Here is a 24,020-nt window from a genome sequence, read left to right as displayed (position 1 = left end):
TATTGGCATCCATCAGAAATGCAGTCCTGGAACGGTCAGGGTCTGGACAACAGGAATACCCACTTTACACTTCCCCTTGGAAAACTGTTAGCCACCTAGACAAAATCCTTGCAGCACTGAAAGTGTAGCTTCCGTGTCTGCTTCAGGATAGGATTAGCTCAACAGTTCCACTGAAAGCCCTCCATGGCACAGACTGGAGCCTCGATTTCATAACTCTCTCAGCCAAATCCAAGATAACAAGGTAAGTGTTTGAGCATACTGGATTTTTGTTGCTTGGCCAAACCAGTGCCTCGTGTTCTTAAAGCCAGGATCAAGACTGCTGTCTCACTCCACAGCTACCGGCACCAAGAGTGGTACTTCAAGGCTGGGATGCCAAGCAGCCCGAACAGCCTCACACACAATGAAAGGAAGGAATGGAAATTACATTACTGTGTTTGGGGGTGTAGGATGAGCTAAATACAAGTATCTTAGACCATGTCTAGACTTCCATGTCCAGGTTTGGGCCCCAAGAAAGACATCAATATGATCAATACCTGCTGAGCAAGTTCAGCAGAAAGACAAGAAGGTCATCCAAACTTATCACAGTGTGAGTAACTGCTGCATTGGCTGAACATTCCCAGTAGAGATCTAGGCCAGCCCAGAGCACTGCCCTGCCTCCTCAGAAAACCAGGCTACCTCCTCTGCCTTAGAGGAGGAAGTCTCTCATGTCCAGCGTGCCTCTTCCCAGGTACCACAGCCGCACGTTGACCACCACACTTTCAAGTTAACTTTCATCCTTTTCCTCTTGTCTCACGGCCTCCTCAACAGCGGTGCTAACCTTGTTTCCCCTCGGTTAGCCCTTTCCAAAGTTCAGGAGAGCCCAGGTGAAGTGTGAATACCCGCCGGTACCCAAGCAGATAAGGACTGACTTAATGATGGCCTGGCTGACACTGGGACCGTGGGAAATGCGGAGGGGACACACTCCAGGTGCGCACGGACCATGCTGCACCCTCGGCACCCTCTGCCCTCGCCCGCCGCCACCCACGCCCGGCACCTCCGGCCGTCGCTGCCCCCTCGCCCCCCGGCAGCCGCGGGGCCGCAGCGGCGGCGGCCGGACCCCGCAGCGCAGAGCGGGACGCGGGCACGCCGCTCGCCCGGCGCGGCGCAGGCTCCTCCCTTCGCCCCGCACCGTGACACGGCCCGGCTGCGGCGGCGCAGGGCTCTCGGTCCCCGCAGGCACCTGCCCGCCCGGGGCCGCTCCCACGCAGGGCGCCCGGGGCTCCGCGTCCCGGTGGGGCGAGGCGAGGCGAGACGCGAGGAGGAGGAAGAGAAAGAGAAGCGGGAGGAAGGCCCAGGCCGCCCCGGCGCTCCCGCCTCCCCCGCCCTGCGCTTTGTCCACGGCAGCCACGGCGCCGCCGCTCGCACTGATGCGAGACCCGGTAAGCAGCATCGCCCTTCCCGGGAGCGCGGGGCGCGGAGCCAGCGAGGCGCTGCCTCCCGCCTCCATCCCGCTGCTCTGCGCCAGCGGCCCCTGCGGGCAGAGCGAGGAGGGGCTGGTACCCCTTCCGGGGCCGGCACCCGCGGAGCCGGGGCCGGTACCAGCTCCATCCGCTCCCCGGCCCGGCCAGCGTCCCGTCCCCGCCCCGGGTGTCAGGTGCGGTGACCCGCGGAGGCCTCTCGGAAACAGCCCTCCTCCGGGCAGGGCGGAACTCCGGGCGGGAGCGCGGCGCGGACGGGGAGCGGCTGGCGCTGCGGGGGAGCAGCGGGGCAGCAGCGGGGGCAGCGCGGTGGCACCGGGGGCTCGGGGCCGTGCGGGCGGCGAGCCTGGCCGGCCGAACCTGCTGACTCCGCTGCGTCCACGCAAAGAGGTGGTGACAGTGTGGTGGGGAGTCCGGAATATTACCGTGTGCCAGAGACAAATCAATCTGATAACAATATTCTGGTTTTAAATGATTTCCATATACGTGTGAAAGATGATCATCGGAACAGAAAGTGAAAGAATCTAAAACAGTAGAAATTGTGTTCACTGAGCATCTGTAACTTTCTGATGGGCTTTTTCTGCTCATATACTTGGTTTTGTACCTGCCTCCTTTTGACCTCTGTCGGATCTCAGGTGTCCTTCTGAAGTGCACTGAGGAATGTAATTCACTCTTGCATATGCTGCCGTGTTTCAGAAGGGTGCCAAAAAGTCTCTTCTGGGGGAATTCCTCTTGGTCTGGAATTATTTTTATTTAATATGCACATGGTTCTGAATGCTCTGAGAAGTCATGGGCGGGAAAACCCCCACCTTCTACTGAGAATGTGAAGTTGTGAGATTATGAGATCTTGGATAGACTGTACTTCCCAGGGGGTTCACTCCCCAGGTGAAGACCAACTTTGAGAAAGCTCTGTTTTCACAGAAGTAGGGTTTCTCCTCATTGCAGGCTAAAGTGGATTACTATCCAAAACTGTAATTAGTGTATATTGATGAATTGCCTTAGACAACCAAGTCCTAGAAAATAGGATTTGGACCCAGAACTTCATTAAATATCCCCAGAGGAATGGAGTCCAGGTTTGTTGTTGTGGGTGCTGCTCAGGCAGTATACTCTGAAACAGATGAGTTTTCTGATGTACTAAATGCATTACAGCTGGTATATTGCATGTCTAAGTGCTAAATGTTTGGATAACTAAAACAAAGGGCAGTGTTGACAAGTCTGGATTTTCATAGATCACAGGATACTGTAGGAATGCAGGAGGCATTCCTCCTCTGTATACAAATTCTACAAATTCTGTATAATTCTGTAGGTACAAATTTCATGGTTGGGGGCCTTGGTGTGGGTGTATGTGTTACAGTACTTTAAATGGCTCAAAGTGCAGGGGGGGTATTTTGTTGCATTATGTTAAAAATAGGGGTCATTTTCTTGATCAGTCCAGCAGTCATTTGTATTATTTGATACTGCTGTGCAGACACTGTGAAGGCATTTCTCATGTGGTTTTCTTTACGTGCACAAAACATGCTCGAGGTTAGGCCTTAAGGCTTTTCCTGGAAGTTAATCACCAAGATCGGGAAGAGTACAGCTCAAGGTGAGAGGTGTTGTGCAATCTTCAGCTGCTGAGGGAATGGCAAGGTGCCTTGTGCATGAAGACACTGAACAAATACTGTATAAAACTAAGCACTGTTTGCTGGACATGTATGAATAATGTTTCTTCTGGTTTTATCAGACTCCTGAAATTTTATTTCTGCATCACTTCCAGTTTGTGTTCTGAAAATTATTTGTGGCCATGTAAAGGAAGATTTTCTATACAGTTTTAATAAAGTTAGAACATTTAGATTGTCATGCCAGGAAACATTTTCTGGTCATGCTTTCCATTATAAATAGACATAGCAGTCCATAAAAGAAAATTATCTTGCTTGTGCAGCTCCTGAACAATCCGTGTGCAAAGGCTTAGTATTGTTGTTGCAAAGAAATTCCTATTATAAAAATCCAGCCTTTTTGATCCTGCCCAGCTGATGATGCCTCTTGGTAATGCTGTGAGTCAGTCAGCTCCTCAGACACAACCCGCTGCCTACCACTTCCTACTGGCAGCTCTAGATGAGTCACAGCTCAGCACACAACATATGGAACTGCGTTATGGAAGCTGTGGGCTCTCTACATAATCAATGTAGGAAGCATCTTCCTCTTTTAGCATCTCTTAACCACTGTCAAAAAGCCTTCAGAGATATCTACTGCACTGTGTTGACACAAAAAGGAGCTTTTATAGGCTGCAAAGATCAATGGACTCATCCTGAGGGGGAAAAGCAAATAATTTGAATGGCTCAAAGGTAGTCTGTGCACAGCTTCACTGGGATGAATAGACTGTTGGCCTGCAAGGGTACAAAATGTTAACCAGAAATCGTCATGCTCAGCTTTGATATTCTGGATAATTCAGCTGACTGCCAAGCAGCCCTGTGAGCTGACTGTGTTACAGCCAGTGCTGCTATAAAACATGTGCTTACCACTGTCAATCTTAGAAACTTACATAAGAGAAATTCAACATTGTAACTATCCAAGTACAACAAGCAGTCTAAAGCACACAGAGCTCTTCTCGTAGAGCCAGACATTCCTGTTGTTTCTCCTGCTTGGTTTTTTTTTTCTCATAGAACGCTAATCCTGAATCATATAGAATCAGGGAGGAGGTCAAAGATTTCCCTATGAAATCAATTAATGTTATTATTTTAATATAAGCATTGTACTACAGAAACATGACAGATTGAATGGTAGTTACTTGTACTGATTGATCACACTTCATCCTGTAGGTAATCTCACTATCGATTTCGTACCTGACCTTTGCTTACCTAACCATTTTTGTACAAAACAGTCAGAATCTTTTGAACTAGTGCCTCAAATTACTTTTTCTAGGTTTGAGGCCAAAAGACAAGCTTCATCCTTTATAGGCAATTTAATAGACTTCAGATAAACTGTGAATTTGTATGTTAGAAATGTCAAGTAAATTTGATTTTCCTTTATTTTGTCCCCTCTACTTTGAGACATAGAAAGTAAGACAGCATAAGAATTTGTCATCAGATAGAAACAGAAATTGATTGTAGCAGCCAGTTACTCACTCAGTTAACAAATGTTCGTATTAGATGCTGTGGAGTCTGAAAATGTTCTAAAATTATGTAGGATATATTTTGCCAGAAAAGATCTTTGCATTTTATAGGAAGAACCAGAAGATTCTTAACCCCTCTAGCCTAGTGGGACCTTGCCCCTGAGGGAAATAGGGATATGGATAGAAAGGCTTTGCAAGGAATCATGCTTGCTTTGTTTCTTGGAAGTCCATGAAGTTGCAGGCCTCTGTGCTGATTTGAGCCTTTCATTTGTTTCCCTTAGCAACACAGCTTCTCGTCTTCATGGTGGAAGTTAGTTTTATCAATAATGTTATGGATTGCAAGTATCTCCTTTTTTTTCAGTGTTTCAGTTGAATCATCACAGAACAAATTGTGTACCAACAGCTCTTCCTTGTGTTTCTGTCCTCTTCTGTGTTACTGTGCCCTGGTGCAAATTTGTTGGGGGATTGTTGTGGATTTCCCAAAGGAAGGAAACGGCAGTGTTTTTTACACCATGTCTAGAATATGCTTTTAGTGGGTCACTGGAAAGATACTGTTCTGTGTTGCATAAGTTTATTTCACTGACTGCCTAAGAAGGCTTTTGCTTGTAATCCAAGACATTCTACCGTGGGTGATATTTATCCATTATGTTAAAAATGTTTTTTTGCTGAAACTGAATGGTGTCACTAAAGAAAGGAGGGGGGAGGAGGGATTGTGTTTTGTTTTTACACAAGAAACCACAAGAGAAAGAACCACAAAAAAGAACTGTCAGTTCACGAATGAGCATTTGAATGTGTAATATTTCCAGTCCATTTTTCAGGACATCCTCTTAAGAGTCACTAATATTTTTGTAGACAGAGCATATTAATAAATCTGGTAGCGAGCCACCATCTATGTGTACGGCTCAAATGCATAGGGTTATGTTATAGTGGCACAACCATAGTAGATGTTGATTTCAAAACAGCCTGCATAAAAAATAATGAGAAAACAGTTGACAGTCAGAGGTCTCCTTTGTGCTTTGAAGCAATAGGAGAGAGAAGCCTGTAGTTCTGCATTCACATACTCTGTAAGGAGTAAAAGTCAGGTTCTTGCACGTGCCATGTTGGACATTATCTGTATATTGTAGTGGTTTATCAGAGTCTTAGCAGATCCAGTAGCAATCTAATTTTATTAGTGTAGCTTCTTGATGCAGTAATGTTTGTATCTGTGCCAACAGGAATGCTGTTCCTAGAAAACAGGTAGTCAGTGCTATATAAGTAACTATGCTGACTAATTGCAGCAGTCCAAATATTTGCAGAACAACTATAACAGTCTTTAGATAATTATTCAAACTTTGTTTTAGCCGTGGGAAAACAGACTCTTGTGTCACCCACTCTTTTTTTTAGATGAAAATAAAGCTCAATTTTGTGATGTAAGATACAGCACTGAGTGGCTTAAGCATATAAGCAAGGCTTGGGTTTGGCAGATCTGTGCATGGAGGATCTTCCCTGCACATGGTTTCTCCCTCTCAGCACCCAAGCAGGTGAAGGTGCTGCTGTCTATACATCACTGACACCGTTTGCAGAGAAGCCTCTGGGCAGAGTGCTGGGACATGGGAGGCACTGGTCCTTCACCAGGGATAAAAAGGAAATGTTCTTGACCCACTTCTAGGAGACATGATTGTATATCTCAGTAGCTGCTTCTGGGAGTTAGTGGAGCTTGGGAGGAGGTCTTGGCACTGGTGTTTAAATGGAGCCATGGAGCTAAGGAGCAGTGTCAAATCATGAACTGCTACTAAGATGGGCTTTTCTGGAGCTGAGCTTAGTAGCTCCCACTGTAAAGAGCAACTTCTCCATTGAAAGGCACAGGGTTTTCATGAACTGGCTCCTCGCAGTGCTTCCTTTCATTGAAAGGCCATTCTGTTGGGTTTTGTTGATTGGGTATTTCCTCTGCACAAGGGAATTATCTTGCCATGACATTCAGTGCTTTGTTGTTTTTCTTTCCAGAAGACACTACTTACTATACCAGCTGAATCACTTGCTGTGATGATGAGTGCTTGTTACAAAAAGCATGTTGACAGATGAACAAGCTGTTTGGTTTTGGAGAGAACCAACAGAAGGCAGTTTGCTATTTAGGCTGGTGTTTAGCATATTTATATATCAAACCCAAGTGTGTGTGTATAAATGACTATGTGCTGTGCCAATACATGGCCTGGCATTTCAAAAAGAGCTGAATGAGATAGTTGCTTGTATTTCTAACCTGTTTTTCACCAAGGCCACTTGAATGTCCACTTCCAAGTACAGAATTTTAAGTATTTGCTGCATGGGTGACTTACTGGCATGAAATGGTCCTTTACCTTCATCTGGCAGTTGCTGGTGTGCCCTATTTAAAGTTTGCTGAGACAACTTATTTCCATTACGAGTAATTGAAAGGTGTTGCACTTGCTAATTTGGCTATTTTAATGAGGACTGACCTCCTTATGGTTTGAGATGCATCTTTATTTTAGGATTCTGTAATCATCACACTTCCTAATATAGTAACGTGAAGCATGACTGTGTTAACTTCTCATAGCAATATTAAAGCAAGCTTTTTCTTGCCATGGCATGGTTGCAGAACAGTTCTCTCAAGAGCAGTTTGCAAAAAGTAGAACTATGCCACATTTTAGCTTCTGTATTAGCAAATATTTCTAGATATACTGTAAGAATTCTGATCCCAATGGGCTGAAGTGAATGATTTTGGTGGGAAACTCATCTAGGCTTTACATTCCACGAAAATATCAAACAAAAGGATGAGTGTTTCTGAAATAATCCACTATTAAAACTGTGCAGAGACTAAATTATTGCATAAATTATTCTTAACCTTTGAATGAAGAAAGTGCTTTGGAAAATTTTGCCAGTGATCTCTTTAATGAAGCTTTTTTTAGTAAGACCAATAGTCAAAATATTGATAAATGTTGCTCACAGCAGTGAAGTCAGTGTTATGATTAATTCCCTTGGAATTTAAAAATGTGTTACAAAGAGGAAACTAATGTTTCAAAGTAACTAATGTTACAAAGTGAAAACTATATATTCAACTAATATTTATTGAAGTTACTCAGTTACTCGTTTAAAAATCTAAAAGCTCATTCAACATTTTAAAACCTCTTCTGAAGAACCGAAGAGGGAAAAGCAGCCTCCAGATGATGATAAGGAGTTGAAATTCAATCCTCGCGCTCTGCAGTCAGTTTCTGGGAGCTCCTGACACCCTGAGCTCCTCTGTGTGTCTGTGTCCTCTCCGGAGAGCTGGAGCAGCACCGCTCCGGCTGGGGTGCCACAGTCCCTGTGCACATCCTTGGGCAGAGCATGCTCCCACCTGGCTTCCCTGGCTTGGCTGGGACAGCCATCTCCCAGAGTCAGGCTATGCCGGGGAAGGACCTGCCAGCCTGGGCAGGCATTGCAGGGTCTGTCCCAGCAAGGCATGGAGACCCCTCCCTGTGCCCGGGCTGTGTCCTGGCTGCGCTGGAGGCATTGCAATCACCAGCTGCGGAGCCCCAACAGCCCGTGCTGCACCGGAGCCGCTGCAGCCCCGCTGCGCAGCCGTGCGAGCCACCGCTCCCTATCTCACCACACCGCTCCCTATCTCACCACACCGCTCCCTATCTCACCACACCGCTGCAACGGGGAAAGCCAGCAGCGCCTGCCGGGCCCTGAGCACACGAGCTGCCTCATTTGTCCACATCCAGCCAGCCCGGCAATGGTTTGAAACGCCAGCATGCAGCAAACTGTGAGGGTGTTGGAGAATTTGTGGTGAATTGTGATATTACAGCTCTCAGAAGGGTTTGTTTGTGCATGCGTTCCCCAGATCTTCTCACACCACCTCTGTCTTATGAGCCTGCTCCTGAGGTACTTGATATGCTTTTTCTGTCTTCATGTACTACTCTTGGCATAAACTTTCACTTTAAATTGCTCTCTCTGCTTTTCATTTCCCTCGTACTTGGTAGGATGCTTGTTAACCTGAACAGAATGAATGACTTTCAATGCCATTTAAAATGCTGATTTTCTCAGTTTGCTCTGTTTCCTCTGGCTGAAGGGCTTTGATTTAGTAAATCTGGATTTTTCAAGGATCAATACATAGCATAATAAGATGGAACATATAGGAAAACAAATGCTTTTTGAGGAGGAAACGGGATTTGGTAAGAAGTGCTATTCCCAATGAAATCAAGAAAAGTTTCTTAACTGTTGAGTAGATGTTAGATTATTATATTCTGGTAATGACTATCAAAAAACTCATAACTAGGAAAAAAACTTGATTTGAATACTAAATGTCCTGGAATTTCTTCTAAGTCCATCTAAGTTAACCGGAATGCCTGAAATAGTAATGTAGAAAAATGCATCTTTACTCTTAGAATTTAGAGCACTTTATAGTCTATTAGATTAAGACAGCTCCAAGCTGGTATTGGTATTTATCCCCTGTGGTTGAGGTTGGAGTGTATTAGCACAACTATTTTGTATATTTGAGTATAATTAGTTTCAGCTATACAGAAAGATTTGGTATTTGAATTTATCCTTACTCTTGTAAGGTGAAATATAAGTTTATTTCCAGAAAACAAAGTCACTTGTCAGAACTGGGCAATTTTTGTAGGCACTATACAAGCTCTTAGGGTGCCTTTTCAAAGCCAGCTCATATCAATCTAGGACAGCACTGCCTCAGAAAGGGACAAATCTGTCTGCTTTGCTGGCTTCATGGTTCTGCCTGCTCCTTTGCATTTTAATTTTGAGAAGGAAGTATTTAATTTTAAAAGCCCTTTTAATTTTAATTTGGATTAGCTACAACTTGCCTTGAAGCCAGTGGAGCCAACAAAGTGAGAGTACAAAGAAGGAGGGTGAGGGTGAGGGTGAGGGGAGCCCCTTGGCCGTGTTGTGCCCTTGGAGCAGCTGAAGGTGAGTGTGAAGCTGTGCCATGAAGAACATTATGCACAGAGGCATTCCGGGCAGCTGGCAGACCTGCCTCTGGTGGTGTTTTCAGTAAAGCTTTACTCTCTGCATTTTAGTCATTCATAATGATGTGTCCACGTGTTAAGGACAATGTATTGGAGTGCAGCCATAAGTCAGCCCATAAGTCAGTCCTTTATAGGATTTCTTTTTTCTTAAGTTACACTGCCACCTGTAATAGCAAATATATTTGAATCTTACATGACATTTTTGTAAAAGGGATACAATTTCATCTTAGTATTTCTTCTTTATTTACAGTTTCTCGTTTTTAGTGTGTTCCTGAAGCTAAATTTAAAAAGTCAGTTTCTTCTTTTATTTGCAGGCATTCTTCTGCTAAGCTCTTGCACTGTGACATGTCTTATGTTCTCTGTAGAGCTTCTTCATCCTTTCCAGGCTCTGACACAATTTTGAGGAAGTGTGAGTTTCTGCTATTACCAGATGTCTCCTGTTTAAAATACCTGGTATCGCACTTTTAAAAATTATTGTTACTAATGCTTCTTTAGGTTCTAAGTTCAAAGAATTAACTTATGTTTATAATTTTAATATTCTTAGAGCCAGTCGAGTTGGGAAATATTTGCAAGTAAAGGGTTCCATGATGTATTCCTGTGCCACTTCCAAAGAGATTTTGACTGGGGAATACCATAGGCTTCTTTAACAAAGATCTCTTTGGGAGTACTAGCCCCAAAAAAACAAACCAAACCACTAATTAGTGGCTCTTGGTTTGCCACTTGCTGCACTAACTTTTTTGCACTTGCTTACCAGCTGGATTGAAAGATCTCTAAGGAGTGGTGGCAGTTGAAAGAAGCATTTGATCCATATTCCATGCCTTCAGTGAGAAGCATCTCAAGAGCATTGTCCTAAATGTCCATTTCCTCTCTAGGCTTTCCAGAAGGTCTGTTAAGGGAGAAAGCCTTGAGAAGCAGAATGAGACGCTGCTACAGAAAGGCTTTCTTGCCAGAAGCTGCTAAATGAAATAAGGAATTGAAGAGAAATACTCTTCTGCACCTTTACTTTCAAACCATTTTTTTAATATACATTGAGTGAGTAGAACATTTAGCAGTTTGTTATGCTTGGATGCATACATTAGACCAGATCCATTCTTCCATTCAAGTATTTTAGATGTCCCAGATGCTTCTAGAGGAAATAAAATAAAAAATTCATAAGTGATGGATAAGTGAATGGATAAATATTTGTAAAATATATGCTTTTTAGCTCCTTTTTTTTTTTTTTTTTTTTTTTTGGTAGGTTTGGTTTTTGTTTTTTGTTTCTGAGTTCCACAAAGAACATGAATGCAGAATCTCTCATAGAAGATTTTATTTCTGCTTAGAATCTGGGCTGCATGGGCAGAAGTCTGACACAAGCTCTGCATTGGCCAAGCTTTTAGCTCTCTCCTTTCACAGTCTTCCACGCCTACAGTGCCTCAGCAGAAGAAGGGTTTCAGGTGGATCTAGCCCTAAAGCAGAATGTTTCTTGGAGTAGGCTAAAGCAAAAATATTTCATTATCGTTGTCCCATGGGGCCTTTCTACAGTTTGTGAATAGGCAACGAATAGGAGCTCCTGCCAAGCTGATCATTTATACCAGAGCTCCAAGTACATAAATTAACTTGTTTTGAGAACTGGTTTTATTAGCACGGCAACCACAATTGAGCTTACTTTCTCAGCTGTATAAGCCATGCTCATTTTTTTGGTTACAAATTGGGCAAGCGGTTTGAATACCTTAATTTGCAAAAAGCAGGTCTTGAAATTGAATTGCATTAATGATTAAAATTAAGAACTGATCTAATAGATACTGTTGCTTTTTGGAAGAAAAATGAGGAAGATGCAAACACAAAAATCAATACTTGAGAAATACAGCCAGCTAAAAACACATCAGGGTTGTTTTCTTTAATCCAGAGTCTTCTGGCCTCTAGAGAGAGGTGTGTGGAGAAAACATCTTTGCTGAACCCACTCTATGCTTTTATAAGAGCATAAGCATATTTATTGCAACATATAAAATGCCTTCGACATGCAGGATCAAATCTGTTTAAATTGAGTGCACAGAAGTGAAAAAACACATTAGAAACTTAATTTTCACATTTCCTGTGTAATTTAAGTATTTCATTCCTTTCTCAGAGTTGGGTTTTCTGGTTTAGGTTTAGTTTCTCTTTGGGTTTTTTTTTTGATGACCACAATATCCACATTTTTTCTTTACTTGTTCAAAGCTGTGCAAGGAGGAATTTTTATCAGTTGACTCATCAGAGTTCATTGTATTTTGAGTTTTGAAGTCAGCAAGCTATGCAGATAGAACACATGGTGTTTGAAGTATTTTTTTCTGCTTTATATTAGTGATACAAATTTGTGTGTAAAGTTTTATTTTTAGTTATAGGCTTAGCAGGAAATAAAGATACCAGATTCATACTGTTTATAAATATGTTTGTCAAAGCATATGCTCAAGGAAGCACGGATTCTGCAATTAGTCCTCAAACTTCTGAGTTTTTCACTTAATGCTTGAAAGTTAGGAGTTTTTTAAGTTGCTGTAAAAATTGTAAAAATAATTTATTGTGTTCAAATCCACTGAAATTAGTACAGGTCAGCACAACTGCACTGTGAGCCCTTTTGCATTCCCAATTCAAATTCTAGATGCTTGGTAAATTTTAAATTATTATTAAATATGTAAGTACTGTGCCACCAAAGTTATGTGTGTGTGCTGGCATGCAAATTTACATAACATTTGAATGTATTTCTAATCTGAGTGACTTATTTTTTCCAGCACACGACCACAATCGACGTCTCTATATCCCAGTTTCCCTTGGGCTATTAAACCCTGAGACATCTGGTGGCAAATATTGAGCTCCGGATTGATACTGCCCTTTTCAGTCAGATGGAGACTTTGGAGGAAAAGAGCAATCTCCTTGGTTTGCAGGCAGACAACAACATGGAGCAACCATTCACTGTCAGCTCATTGGTATGTATTACAAAGAAGTGCTTCAGTGGCTGAGCAACTTCTCTTTCAATTCAGAAACAGTTCAAGAGAGCTGTTTAGTAGTGGTGGCTCTCAGCTCCGTGGGTCTCTTGCTGCATGCTGCCACGTTCCTCCCATGTTCTGCCTGATGGTTTTGTTGGAATTTATTGTATTTCTATAAGTGTGATTTATGGGGTCTCAGCAATCAAGTTTTTAAGCAGTTGAAATGAGTATTTTGAATAGAAAGAGTAAAAAATTTTGTCACAGTAAGAGGAAAAAGCTTGCAGTAGCCATTTATTTATTTATTAGTTAGCAGAAAGGTAATGACCCTAATAAGGAGCTATGGTTCTTCTTCAGTAATTAGTTCTAACTTCTTAGTCTTTAACTGCCTCATTTAAAACTGGAAATGAAATTATTTGAAATGAGCTGTTGACTGACCAGAGGTACTTACTGCTCTTTGTTACCTGAAGTATTCCTAGCATTCAAATGCTATACATCACTTAGTAGGAATCTGAGTATTCAGAACATCCGTCAAATTATTTCAGTAACTTAAGACAGAACCTTGTAGAATTCATCTGTGGAGGCTTCTAAAGAGGACACACTTTATATTGCCTTTGTAATTTCTACAGTGATTAACTTAATTTTTTTTCTTTTTCCCTACAGCAATTTCCCTTATTTTATCTTTTTGTTGTTCTTGTTTTGGGGGGAGGGGGGGGGATGAGATCCCTTTTTCTTTTTGATCACAATTTACTTGCAATTGAGAAACATGTTAGAATGTTTCAACTGTGGCTAGAGGTGAGGGAAACAGTGCCTATTTTGAGAAAAAGTAGCTGAAGATTTCCCTTGAGCTTCTTGACTGACACCACTTACTGGAAGTGAAACAGAATATTCTCTTTGCTAATCAGACTCTTCTTTTTCAGAAAAAGCTCGTAGCTATTCCTGACCACACAGACATCTCTGTGACCCCAGAGGAGAGAGTACGTGCCTTAAGCAAGCTTGGCAGCAATATCACAATCAATGAGGACATCACTCCCCGGCGTTACTTCAGATCGGGAGTGGAGATGGAGCGAATGGCCTCGGTGTATATGGAGGAGGGAAACCTGGAGAACGCTTTTGTGTTTTATAATAAGTTCATAACGTAAGGAACCAGTTGTCATCATTACAGCTTCTAATTCTGAGTAAACTGAAATGGAGAGCTGCAGAGAGAACTCCTTTAGATAAGGAGAAACTTGTTTAGTGTGCTCTTGCAGAACAGCTTTGTTCTCTGGAGATCTTTTGCACTAAGCATGGGCTTTGTTAAAGCTTCCTCTCACCTTTTCATATGGTTGTCCTATCCCTGTGTTAACTGCCAGGCATGAATTAACCTCACATACAGAGCTTTGAGTTTACTCTGCCAGGCCATACCATGAGCACTGTTGCCCTCAGCATGTTAGTTAAATAGAGGTTTTGACTTAAAAAGTAATGTTTTAATAAGATTTCTGAGCCCTTAGTAGTTATGCCTTATGAGCAACTGCTGGTCTTAAAGATGGTAGTATTGCACAGCACTTAAAAAGCATAAGAAAAATGTCTTTTTGCTTCCTTTTGACTTTTTTCCCCCCAAAAGGATTAAGTATAATTTATTGTTTCTTACAGGAATAAATGCATAATCTACAATGTATGTTCATTGTATGATTATTCTCCCCACCACGAAAGAACAAATCTGGCCAGCTTTCATTACAGCTCTCAAAATAGACAGCTGAAAAATATATCAGTGACAGACTTAAACTTTTAACCTAGCTAGTTTTGCTGTAGGATTGATTGGTTTGTTCTGTGCCTTCTGAAAGGGTTTTTTAATGTGCATATTTTAAAAATTTTATAATAGAAGACATCTTTCCTCCCTCCTTATTTTCCTCATACTCTGAAAACTTGACCAAACCTTTCTTAGCCCACTTGATTTTAAATGTATCTATCTCTATAAGAAGAAAGGTCTGGAGGTGAATATTGTGCAAATTGCTGAAAGAATGGTAGCAGCTGTGTATTCCAAACTCTTTGCAGATGTTTGTTGCCATAATTTATCTGTTGGGTAGGTTAATAATACTGCAGATAGCTGTGCAGCTTGGTCTGGTAAAAATACCTGCTTTAATGATAGTCAGTGTTGCATTCTTGTCTTCCATTTAAGAGTCAGCATTTTAGCTAAGGACAGATAAAGAGAGTAGAAATAGGATTTATTAACACTGACCAGAGTGGAGGGTGTTTTCAAGGGATATTTTTAGATGCTGGCTGCTAATTAGTCCTTTTCTTTAACCTAACCCACTACTAATGAAAATCAAAATATATCAGATGTAGAAAATAGTCTCCTGTCCTTATTCTGTGTGTCCCATACAGGTCCATACCATAATGTGTCAGTTTAAACTGTGTGTAAAACCCTGGTCCAAGTCATCTGGAATTCAGTGTTTAACAGTTATGTGAAACTGATTTTTCTGCCAACATGAAAGCTATTATGGATATTCCTCTAACTTCTAAGGCAAACACATGCGTGTTTCATTTTCTAGGCTGTTTGTAGAAAAGCTGCCCAGTCACCGAGACTATCACCAATGTGCAGTACCAGAAAAACAAGATATTATTAAGGTAGGGTTATGGTTTCCTGGTCTTTAAAAAATATTTTGCACAGATTCTCTTTGTTTTTCCCAGCACACATAGGCCATAGCTTCTTTTTCCCCAGAGCACCCATAGCAGCCGTCGCAGCTTGAATTTTTGATACCTTTCTCCACTACTCATTCATGTTTTATTTTGGAAATTAAATTATCAATCTAAAAAGTGAATGAGAATGGTCTCTGGGTTAGTTGGTACATTGTTGGAAGCTCAGGTACATCTATATCTGAAAGTTTAGATATTAAAAATACACTATGTTAACAGTACTTAGTTTGATTCTGGTCCCACTTATGTGAATGGGTAATGGTCCAAACTGACTACTGCAAACAGAAGGAGAAATGTGTGGCATTACTGGTGTCTGTGCAGTATTTTCTTACTCTGCTAAATAAGTGAAGTATATTTTTTCTTTCTTTATTACCAAATATGTATTTACTTAGTTTTTACCAGATTTTTTCCCTCCACTTCTATACAAAACAGTTTTACTTTTGTTTTTTTCCCCTCTAGAAAGTAAATTTTAAGTAAATTTTAAATGTAGCCTTATACTGAACTTAACACATCTGGAATTGCCCAGCGAGAGTTGCTAGTAGGACCATGGGTGTCTCTTGCTCCATGCTCCCATATTTTCTTGCTTTCTCTACTGTTAAACTGAATGTTTAACTCAAAACCAAACCACTTCATGCCAAAGTTCCAGCTGTGGTCCACAATGTAGGAAAACATCCCTATTGACAAAGAGCATCTAACATTGCTTCCTCCTATGGCACTCAGTACAATTAAACACGTGGTCTCTTTCCCTCCCTTGCATACAACCTCCGAATTATTTCGTAGTGGCCCTCACATTAGTAGAAAACTTTGGGTGGTGGTTTTGTTTTACAAGTAATGTTGTTTTGCCAGGTCTGCAACAGAAAGGTACAGGTAGAGCTATCTCTTCAAAGAAACTTTTTCTTTTCCCACTTGGAAATGGGCATATTCAGACATATTTCTGGCTGGGAAGTTCCAGAGAAAAATGCAATGATCCTACCTGAAACTCTCTAAGTTTGCCTTACCGTTTTTTTACAAATTACACCTACAACAAAAACGTGGGTCATCACCCACCTGTTAAACAAAACGGAGATAAGACTGCTAGTAAAAGGACTAATCTTTCCCTGAGATAAGAAGTAGCCATGTCACACCTTTCACTAATATAGATCAATATATCTTTAGTGAAACCAAGGTACTATAGAAATTTCATAAACTGATGATTTAGCGTATATTTCCTCTTTTGCTTTTTTTTTTCCTGTGAGAAGAACAGGGTTTTTTTCTGTTTTGTATTTTTTAAAAATCTGTGTTACAGCTGAGTTTGTTTTCCAGGTGGCTCTTTTAAAAAGTGAAAAGTAAACTTACCTATCTTTTTCCCCCATCCCACCTCAAAGAAATTGAAGGAGGTTGCATTTCCACGGACAGATGAACTGAAAAGAGATCTTTTAAAAAAGTATAACTTAGAATATCAAGAATACATGCAACACAAAGTAAGTTTTATATGATTATTAAATGTTGGCATGAATATTTTTCTGTCATATAAAACTTAAAAATTAAGCAGTAAAATGCCAGTTTTACAAGACCCTAATAATTTCCTGAGCTGCTTAGGAATGACTTTTCATTTCTTCTTTAGAATCAGTTGGTCATTTTAAAATAAGCAAAGCCAGTGTGCGCTAGGAAATACATGTGCTGCCATATTTACTTGATAACAGTCTATAAAGATCCAAATAGGTTTTTGGTATGCTCTGATTCTGCCTTACAATGACAATGAGATTGATACTTATGTCAATAAGTGGAAAAGGTTCCTTGGCTCCAAATGTGCTCCAGTTTGAGTTGAGATTGACGTCACTGAAAACAGGAACTATAGCTTAAAAACTTGTCTTGGAAAAAGCATCTGAGAAACATCTTTTTTGTTCCCTCCATAAATACTATGCTTTCCATCCTACTTTTGGGGATATAGTTGTATTTTATGGTTCAGTAACCATGTTCCAAAAGACTTCATTTTTAATGACAGGATTTTATGGTTTTATTGAACTGTTAGATTGTTCTTTTCCTTCCATTTTTCATAGCATTTTTGGTGTTCTGAGAATGTCACTATGTTGTGTATGTTTCAGAACAAATGTAAAACTGAATTTCTGAAGAAATTAGAGCACCAAAAGCTAATAGAGGCAGAGAAGAAACGAATCGCACATATGCGGCAGCAGCAGCTCGAATCAGAACAATTTCAGTTCTTTGAGGATCAACTTAAGAAGCAAGAACTAGCTCGAGATCAGAAAATCAAAGAGAGTGTGGTTATGTCTGAGCAGATAGATGGAAGTATGCTATCTTGTATTTCTGTACCAGAGAGCAGTTCCTTATCTGCGGCGCTGCTGGAGAAAAAAGAGAGGAGCGGCACATCTGGCTGTGCTGGGCATTCGCCACCAGTAGACCGGGTCTTAAAGCCAGCAGCCACTCTAAGTGCTGTTCAGAGTAAGTGCAGACACTTCTTTTTTCCCCTATTTTATTTTATCTACCTGCATATGTCTTTATTCACTGTGAGGATGTCCATACTGAAGTAACCATGAACAGGTTTGTGCAAGCTCAGCAGTTCCTTATGGTTTCTGCATTTTAAGAGGGAGAGTTGCACAGTTTCACATTTTCTGGTTGAGTACCAATGGATGGATACAGAGATTGAGATTTAGTGCTCCTGTGAAATGAAGTCTGGGCTTCAAGGGAACAGAACAGAACCTGCAGCGGTTCCCCCTGGAAAGCCCTGGCCTGGGAGATGGTACCAGCTCACTGTCACCTCAGGGACAGGCTAGTGAGCTTATCTTGTGGGCTGGTGACTTCTATTGAGATGAAGTGCTTGTGCTGTAGATTTATTCTCATTAGAAGTCAATGATGTGGTAAGTATAATTATTTCACCTTTAGTAATATAGTGTAATATACTGTGTATATTTCCTTATTTTAGGGATCTTCATTGTGTTAGCAGTAAATGCCTTTTTTATCTCTCTTTCTCTCTCTTTTTTCTTTTTTTTTTTTATTTTTGGTTAGCTCAATTGGCCGAAGCACTCAGAGGTGTCATTTTGCCCAGGGATCTCTGTCACAAATTTCTGCTGCTGGCAGAGGCAAATACAGTAAGAGGAATAGAGACGTGTGGAATTCTCTGTGGAAAACTGGTACAGTTTAACCCTCACATTTGTATGGGGAAGACATATTTGATAGTGCTGTATTATCCTGTGATGTATTGATTTCAGAGAAACAGATATAAATGGTTGATCTTCCATATAATGAACTTCATATTATGACCTGAGTGGTCACTTCAGCATTGTGGGCTTGCTTTATTGGGGAAACATCTGCTCAAAGTACACTGCTGTTGTTATAAAGCCTAGCAAGTTTTTCAGCATGCTGTACAATACAGGCTTTTTCGAGTACTTTCTCTGGCATTCATCTAAGGTGAGTGAGGTTTAGCTACAGGACAATGAAATATAAAGACAGCTAGAATCCACTGGAGTCATCAAATTAATGATGGCAGAGCAAAACAGAAGAAGAAAATCCCCCCCATCAAGCTGTAGAACATCTGATTTTCTACTTTTTTCCTTTGACCTAGATAACACTTAATGTCCTTTGAGAGCAGGGAAAGATGTCATGGCTGATGCTGACACACAAAGAATTTTAAAGATGATCCCAAGTGCATTTGAATTGCATGAAGAGAAAGAACAGCAGTAATAGTCTTGTTCCAAGTTTCACAGAAAATCATTATAGTTTTCTCAAAGCTCTTTCATGTTTTTAATTATTTTAAAGGACAATCTTTTCACACTGATCTCTAAGAACATTTCAATACAACAATCTTGTGTTGTGACTGATGCTACCCTGAATGTTTTCATGATAAATTGCTGAGGCATATTTTTAGGTGCAGTATGTTGGTAGAGCTGCACTGGCATCAGTGGAGCTGGAATCAGTGGAGCTGTACTGTTTTGTTTTAGCTGATAGGCTGACATCTTTCAGATTTTGATTTGGCATTTATTCCTTAGTTAGTCTGTTCCACCCTAAGTCAGTGTTTGTTTTGCAGACACATAATGAATTTACTATTACACACGTAATAGTGCCAAAGCAAACTGCGGGACCAGACTACTGTGACATGGAGAACGTGGAAGAATTATTTGGTATTCAGGATCAGTATGATCTCCTCACTTTGGGTTGGATCCATGTATGTATGACTCATAGATTCTGGCTTTCCTATATTGGCTCTACGTACCATGTGGAAAAACAAAAAGGAATAAACTAAAGAAACAGCTGGAGTAATACAAATTATTTGTTTACTTAATTCAAATTGTAGTGATGTAAATAAGCACGCATGTTCCCCACAGAGAACTCCTTAATGCAATTGAGGCATCCTGTTGGCACAATGGGCCTGCTTTTGCTGGTGCAACTTTTGTTTATGTTGATTTAAGGGTATTTTATTACTCTCTAATGCCATATTCAAAAGTCGGGGAGGGGACTACTGTGTTGTTTAAACTTTATATTAATTTCACTCTTAGGAATTTTGGATAGCTACATCATTTCCATTTGTCTCGTGCTTCTTCATTCTAACTTTTCCCCTCCTTGACCAGAAAATTGCTTGTATATCTGATTGTGAATGTGCCTCCATGAATCTCATCCTGAAAAGCCTCCCTAACAATACAGAATCTGGGTTAAGAAGAAATTAAGAAACCAACCTGGGGAAATACTGATGCTTTCACTTGCAACAAATTGTTTTTCCTTCTTGAATGTATGTTGACCTTGATCTGTAAGAAATATTTCATGATGTTGAGTTTTCCCTTTCTTTTTGTAGACACATCCAACACAAACTGCATTCTTATCCAGTGTTGATCTTCATACTCATTGTTCTTATCAGCTAATGTTGCCAGAGGCCATTGCAATTGTTTGTTCACCAAAGCATAATGAGTGAGTTCTGATTTTTTTAAAGTAATATTTAGGTATTTTCCCCTGCTTCTTGTCATAAAATTTGATCAAATGCAAAGGATACATGTCAACTCAGATGAAGGGCATGAACATTGTGTTGTGACTTTGTTTTCTATAAGTTGCCTAGGCTTGCATTTCAGTCAGTCTCTATGCACAGTATTGTTTCTGGCTTTTCTCTCCTCCTCCCTTCACAGATCCAGGGTTTTTTTGTTTTGTTTTTTTTAAATATTCTGCTCGACAGAGTAATAATTACAGGATCTATTCTTCTGCAGTACTCATTGCCAATGCCCTACCACAGATCTATCTTCACTCTGTCTGCTCAATGATGTGGAGGGAGGTTAAACATATTTCTCTAGAATTAGATAAAAACTGCACTTTGCAAAGCAGAGGGGTAAAATCACTTTTTTTGATAATAAGGATCTATTTTTGTATTTCATAAACTACAAACTATGTATCTTGAAAAAACTGGAACAGTGTAAATATTAACGTGAAGATTTGTAATGGGACAGGTTTCCCAGAGAGGTCATAAAGTCTACACCCTTGGAGACACACAAAACCTGATTGGACATGGTCCTGGCAACCTGCTCAAGGTGATTCTGCCAGAGCAGGGCAGTCTGGTTCTGCACCCCAGACAGTCTTCAGAGGTTCTTTCCTTCCTTTAGTGTGCCTGGCATTTCAGACTGTCAGGGCTAACTCCATTGCTTAAACTGTGAGTTTCTTCAGCCTTTCTTTCTGACCTTCTGCCTCTGTAGTTGACTTCTATGAATCCTGTCCTGGTTGCCTAACTTCCTAAATGGACCACACTGGTAGCAGAGCTATGAATGGAGATTGAGTGGCAAGGGCACAAGCACTAGGCTTTCTAACCATGAGCATGCCTGTACACCTCTACAAACGTCTGCTGTTACAAACTTCGCTCACAGTTGATGCTGATACCCTGTAACCAACTCTAACCTGTTACATTTATGTTGTCAGATGCTGTCCTGCAGTGAATAGGCATCAATCTTCTTCACAGAAGGATGGCTTTGTCACGTTTTATTCAATACCTAAAGTGTTGCAGCAGTGCATTTTCGAATACTTTGTGTTATGTGATTACCCAAGAGTGGGGAGGATGTACTCCTACCAGTCACTCCCACAGCTGTTTTAAAGGCTGCTTTCTTTTAAGTTGCCTTGGGCGAAATGCAATCCTGAACACGTAAGCTTCTGGCTTGCATTTGTTCCTGTGTGAACCAGCCTTATCCCTCAGTGGCCTAACCTGCCTAATGGGAGCAGTACCAGTACTGTGATCCTTCTTCTCCCCTTCCCCCATCACCTCTTCCCTTACAGGAATACAACTCCCCTTGATTTAAAATAGCTTTAAAAATCCAACTCATCCTGGGCTGCTGTGTTTTGAAAGTCACCAAGCACCTTTCTGTTGTCCTTCTTTTAAGCTTTTGTATGTGAAGCCTTGGACGTGTATCATGAGAGCAGTGTGTAACAGGAGTTTCATGTTTTGCTTTTCAGCACTGGCATCTTCAGACTTACAAATGCTGGCATGCTAGAAGTTTCTGCTTGTAAAAAGAAGGGATTTCATCCACATACAAAGGACCCTAGGTTATTTAATGTAAGTATATAATTCAACACAGTTTTTACTATTCAAACTCTTGACCGTGGTTCTGCTGCAAACAGAAACTTGAGATTAGATTTCTTAATAATATTCCCCGTTTTACTAATTCATTACTCTTAGTTCACTGACCAAGGCAGACAGCAGGAGACTACTTAAGCAGTCATTAGCAGCCTTGAGGCGAGTGTTACAAGCTGCCATTCAAATGGTGGTTAACCAGAGGTAGTTACCATCAGTCATCACTTCTACCTGCTTTCAGAAGGAGCAAAAGACGCGTTTTCAAATGGGAGTTACTCCTGAGCTCTTCAGTTTTTAAGCAATGTATCAGTTCATCTCCCCAATTGTAGTGTCCTGACAGAACATCCCAGCTGCTAAAAAGTGCAGCTATAAGTAGGTTAAGCCCTATTTCCTTCATTGCCCATAATTTTGCCCTGGCTTCTCTAAGAATTTCTCTGTAACCATCGTATCTTTTGATGTTTTAATCACATAATGGTGTATGTATGGCTACACAGTGCTATTTCTCATGAGAAATAAGAGTCTTTACCTTTGAATAATTAAGGTTTGGGTTTTTTCAGTGGGGTTCACTTCAAATACAGCAGCATCTCATATAGCTTAAAATAAAATGATTCAATACCAAGAAGTAATGCTGAGAGACATTGGAAATTATTGTGTTGTCAGCTCTCTGAATGTCAGTCCTCAAAAGAAGGAGAGGTCAGAGTTCTTTGTTTTGTTCTGTTCTTTCATCATCGAGTGTAGGGATGATGAGACGGTAGTCCAGCTCTGAAAAAAGTTAAGGTTTTTTGTTCCAGGTAGGCTCTTTTCAGTAGTCTTTTACACACTTAGTTCATGGATGAAGTTACTGACTATTTTACTGAAACTGATTTCTGAGAGTAACGGGTTGACTTCTTCTGCAGCCATGTACCCATGTGGTTGGGAAAGACATAAAGATAATTGTGCTGGATCTGAGGTGATACGGATGGACCATATCGATGTTACTCTGCAAAAGGCCAAAACAGAAAAATGGATTCCTGTTTTTTCCTACATTTTCAGAAATTACTTTTATATTTATACATTTTAGATTGAATGGTTTGATATTTATTGCTCTAGCCTGTTTTGGAGTTATTTTGTTGCTCTGTCAAGATGGAGTTCAGTGGCATTACCCCATAATCTGTAAAAAAATCTCACCTATAAAACACAACAATAAAAGGAACTTCAAACTACAGTAACTGTGTTGAAATAAGTAATATTTCTTTTGTCACTTGTTGGCATTAATTTCCTCCTGAGAATTAGACATTTTTAACAGTGGTTGGCTTTTTGTGACTTCCAGCTACATACATCTCTTACAGCTTCAGTAAATTTAAGTTCTATGTAGTAGAGGCAAATCCATCAGTTTGAGTGATTTTTTTCATCCTTTTCTCCAGTCCAAGTTCTAGACCTCAAGTTTCAGCTAAGTAATTAAGGAGAAAATACTTAGAAATACCCAAATCCTTTATCTGGGAGCTGACCCTCACCATTTTGGGATAGCAGAGATGTATCAGAGTCCCTAGGAGAAATGTGTCTTCTCCAGCAACCTGCCAGTAGAAACTTTAAACTGAAAGACACTTCTTATCCTGAAAAGGGTTCCCTGGATCTATCTAGAGTTAGATAAAAAGATCTAGACAGAGTTAGAAGGAAGAACCATACAAAGTTATTTGCTTTTACAAGAGTTTATTTAGTAACTGTTCCAAGAATCTAGATGACCTATACTTTAAATAATAAGGTTAGTACAAAGAGGTTTGCAACATGTGCTAACAGTCAGAAGCTGGACAAGATCTGGAACCCCAGGGTTATGCAGACATGGTAAATAACAGGTGCTGTTGCAAAGAGCTTAGTTTGAAAGATAACAAGTAACAGGCAAGTGAGGTAAACTACTGAGTCGAGAGAGGAAAATAGGTTAACAAACATAAATAGCATCCTTTATCCTGAACTCTATTGAATACAGATTGCAGCAAGTTCCTTAGAAGTGACCTTTTCCAGGTCTGTCTCAGTGAATTCCTTAGTCATATTTATATACTTCTAAGACAGTGTTACTGGCTCCAGCTTCTATGCATATACCTTTAGCTGATGTATTTAAGATTATAAATAGAATCAGAAAAACCACAGAAAAAGAACGTTGTCTAAATTATTTTATCTACTTTGAACACATTACTCCCCCCCTCTAAGAAAAAAAAGATGTTCTGAAGAGAAAGTATATTAAGCCAGCTTAATTACCCTTTAGATCTTGCTAGAAATCACAAAATAAAAATAATAGGCTGCACTCATCCTGAGGGCATACAATAGGAAAATCATATGTTTGACCTACTATTAGTGTTCAGATATGCTCCCAAAGGAACAGGTTTTGTTTCTTTAAAGAAA

General features: G+C 40.6%; 1 protein-coding gene across 7 annotated transcripts; it reads left to right on the top strand.

Annotated features, from left to right (window-relative positions):
- The first annotated feature begins 1,169 nt into the window (after window positions 1–1,169).
- Window positions 1,170–22,848, top strand: STAMBPL1 (STAM binding protein like 1). Of its 7 annotated transcripts, XM_032116045.1 has the most exons (12): window positions 1,871–8,406; window positions 9,331–9,444; window positions 12,245–12,439; window positions 13,357–13,574; window positions 14,968–15,043; window positions 16,477–16,572; window positions 17,197–17,551; window positions 18,116–18,240; window positions 19,134–19,271; window positions 19,896–20,008; window positions 21,527–21,626; window positions 22,541–22,848. In XM_032116045.1, exons 3-12 carry the CDS (start codon window positions 12,356–12,358, stop codon window positions 22,595–22,597), a joined length of 1,362 nt encoding a protein of 453 aa, XP_031971936.1. In that variant the 5' UTR covers window positions 1,871–8,406; window positions 9,331–9,444; window positions 12,245–12,355; the 3' UTR covers window positions 22,598–22,848. The 7 variants fall into 7 exon arrangements, with proteins under 7 accessions (XP_031971940.1, XP_031971935.1, XP_031971941.1 ...); XM_032116049.1 differs by lacking the exons at window positions 1,871–8,406; window positions 9,331–9,444 and adding an exon at window positions 1,170–1,418 and having other exon boundaries at window positions 18,116–18,198; XM_032116044.1 differs by lacking the exons at window positions 1,871–8,406; window positions 9,331–9,444 and adding an exon at window positions 1,170–1,418.
- The last annotated feature ends 1,172 nt before the right edge of the window (window positions 22,849–24,020 follow it).

Source organism: Corvus moneduloides, chromosome 8 (genome assembly GCF_009650955.1).
Source record: "Corvus moneduloides isolate bCorMon1 chromosome 8, bCorMon1.pri, whole genome shotgun sequence".
Taxonomy (NCBI): Eukaryota; Metazoa; Chordata; class Aves; order Passeriformes; family Corvidae; genus Corvus; species Corvus moneduloides.
Note: the sequence above shows the minus strand (reverse complement) of the source record. Positions and strands in the feature narration are given on the sequence as shown.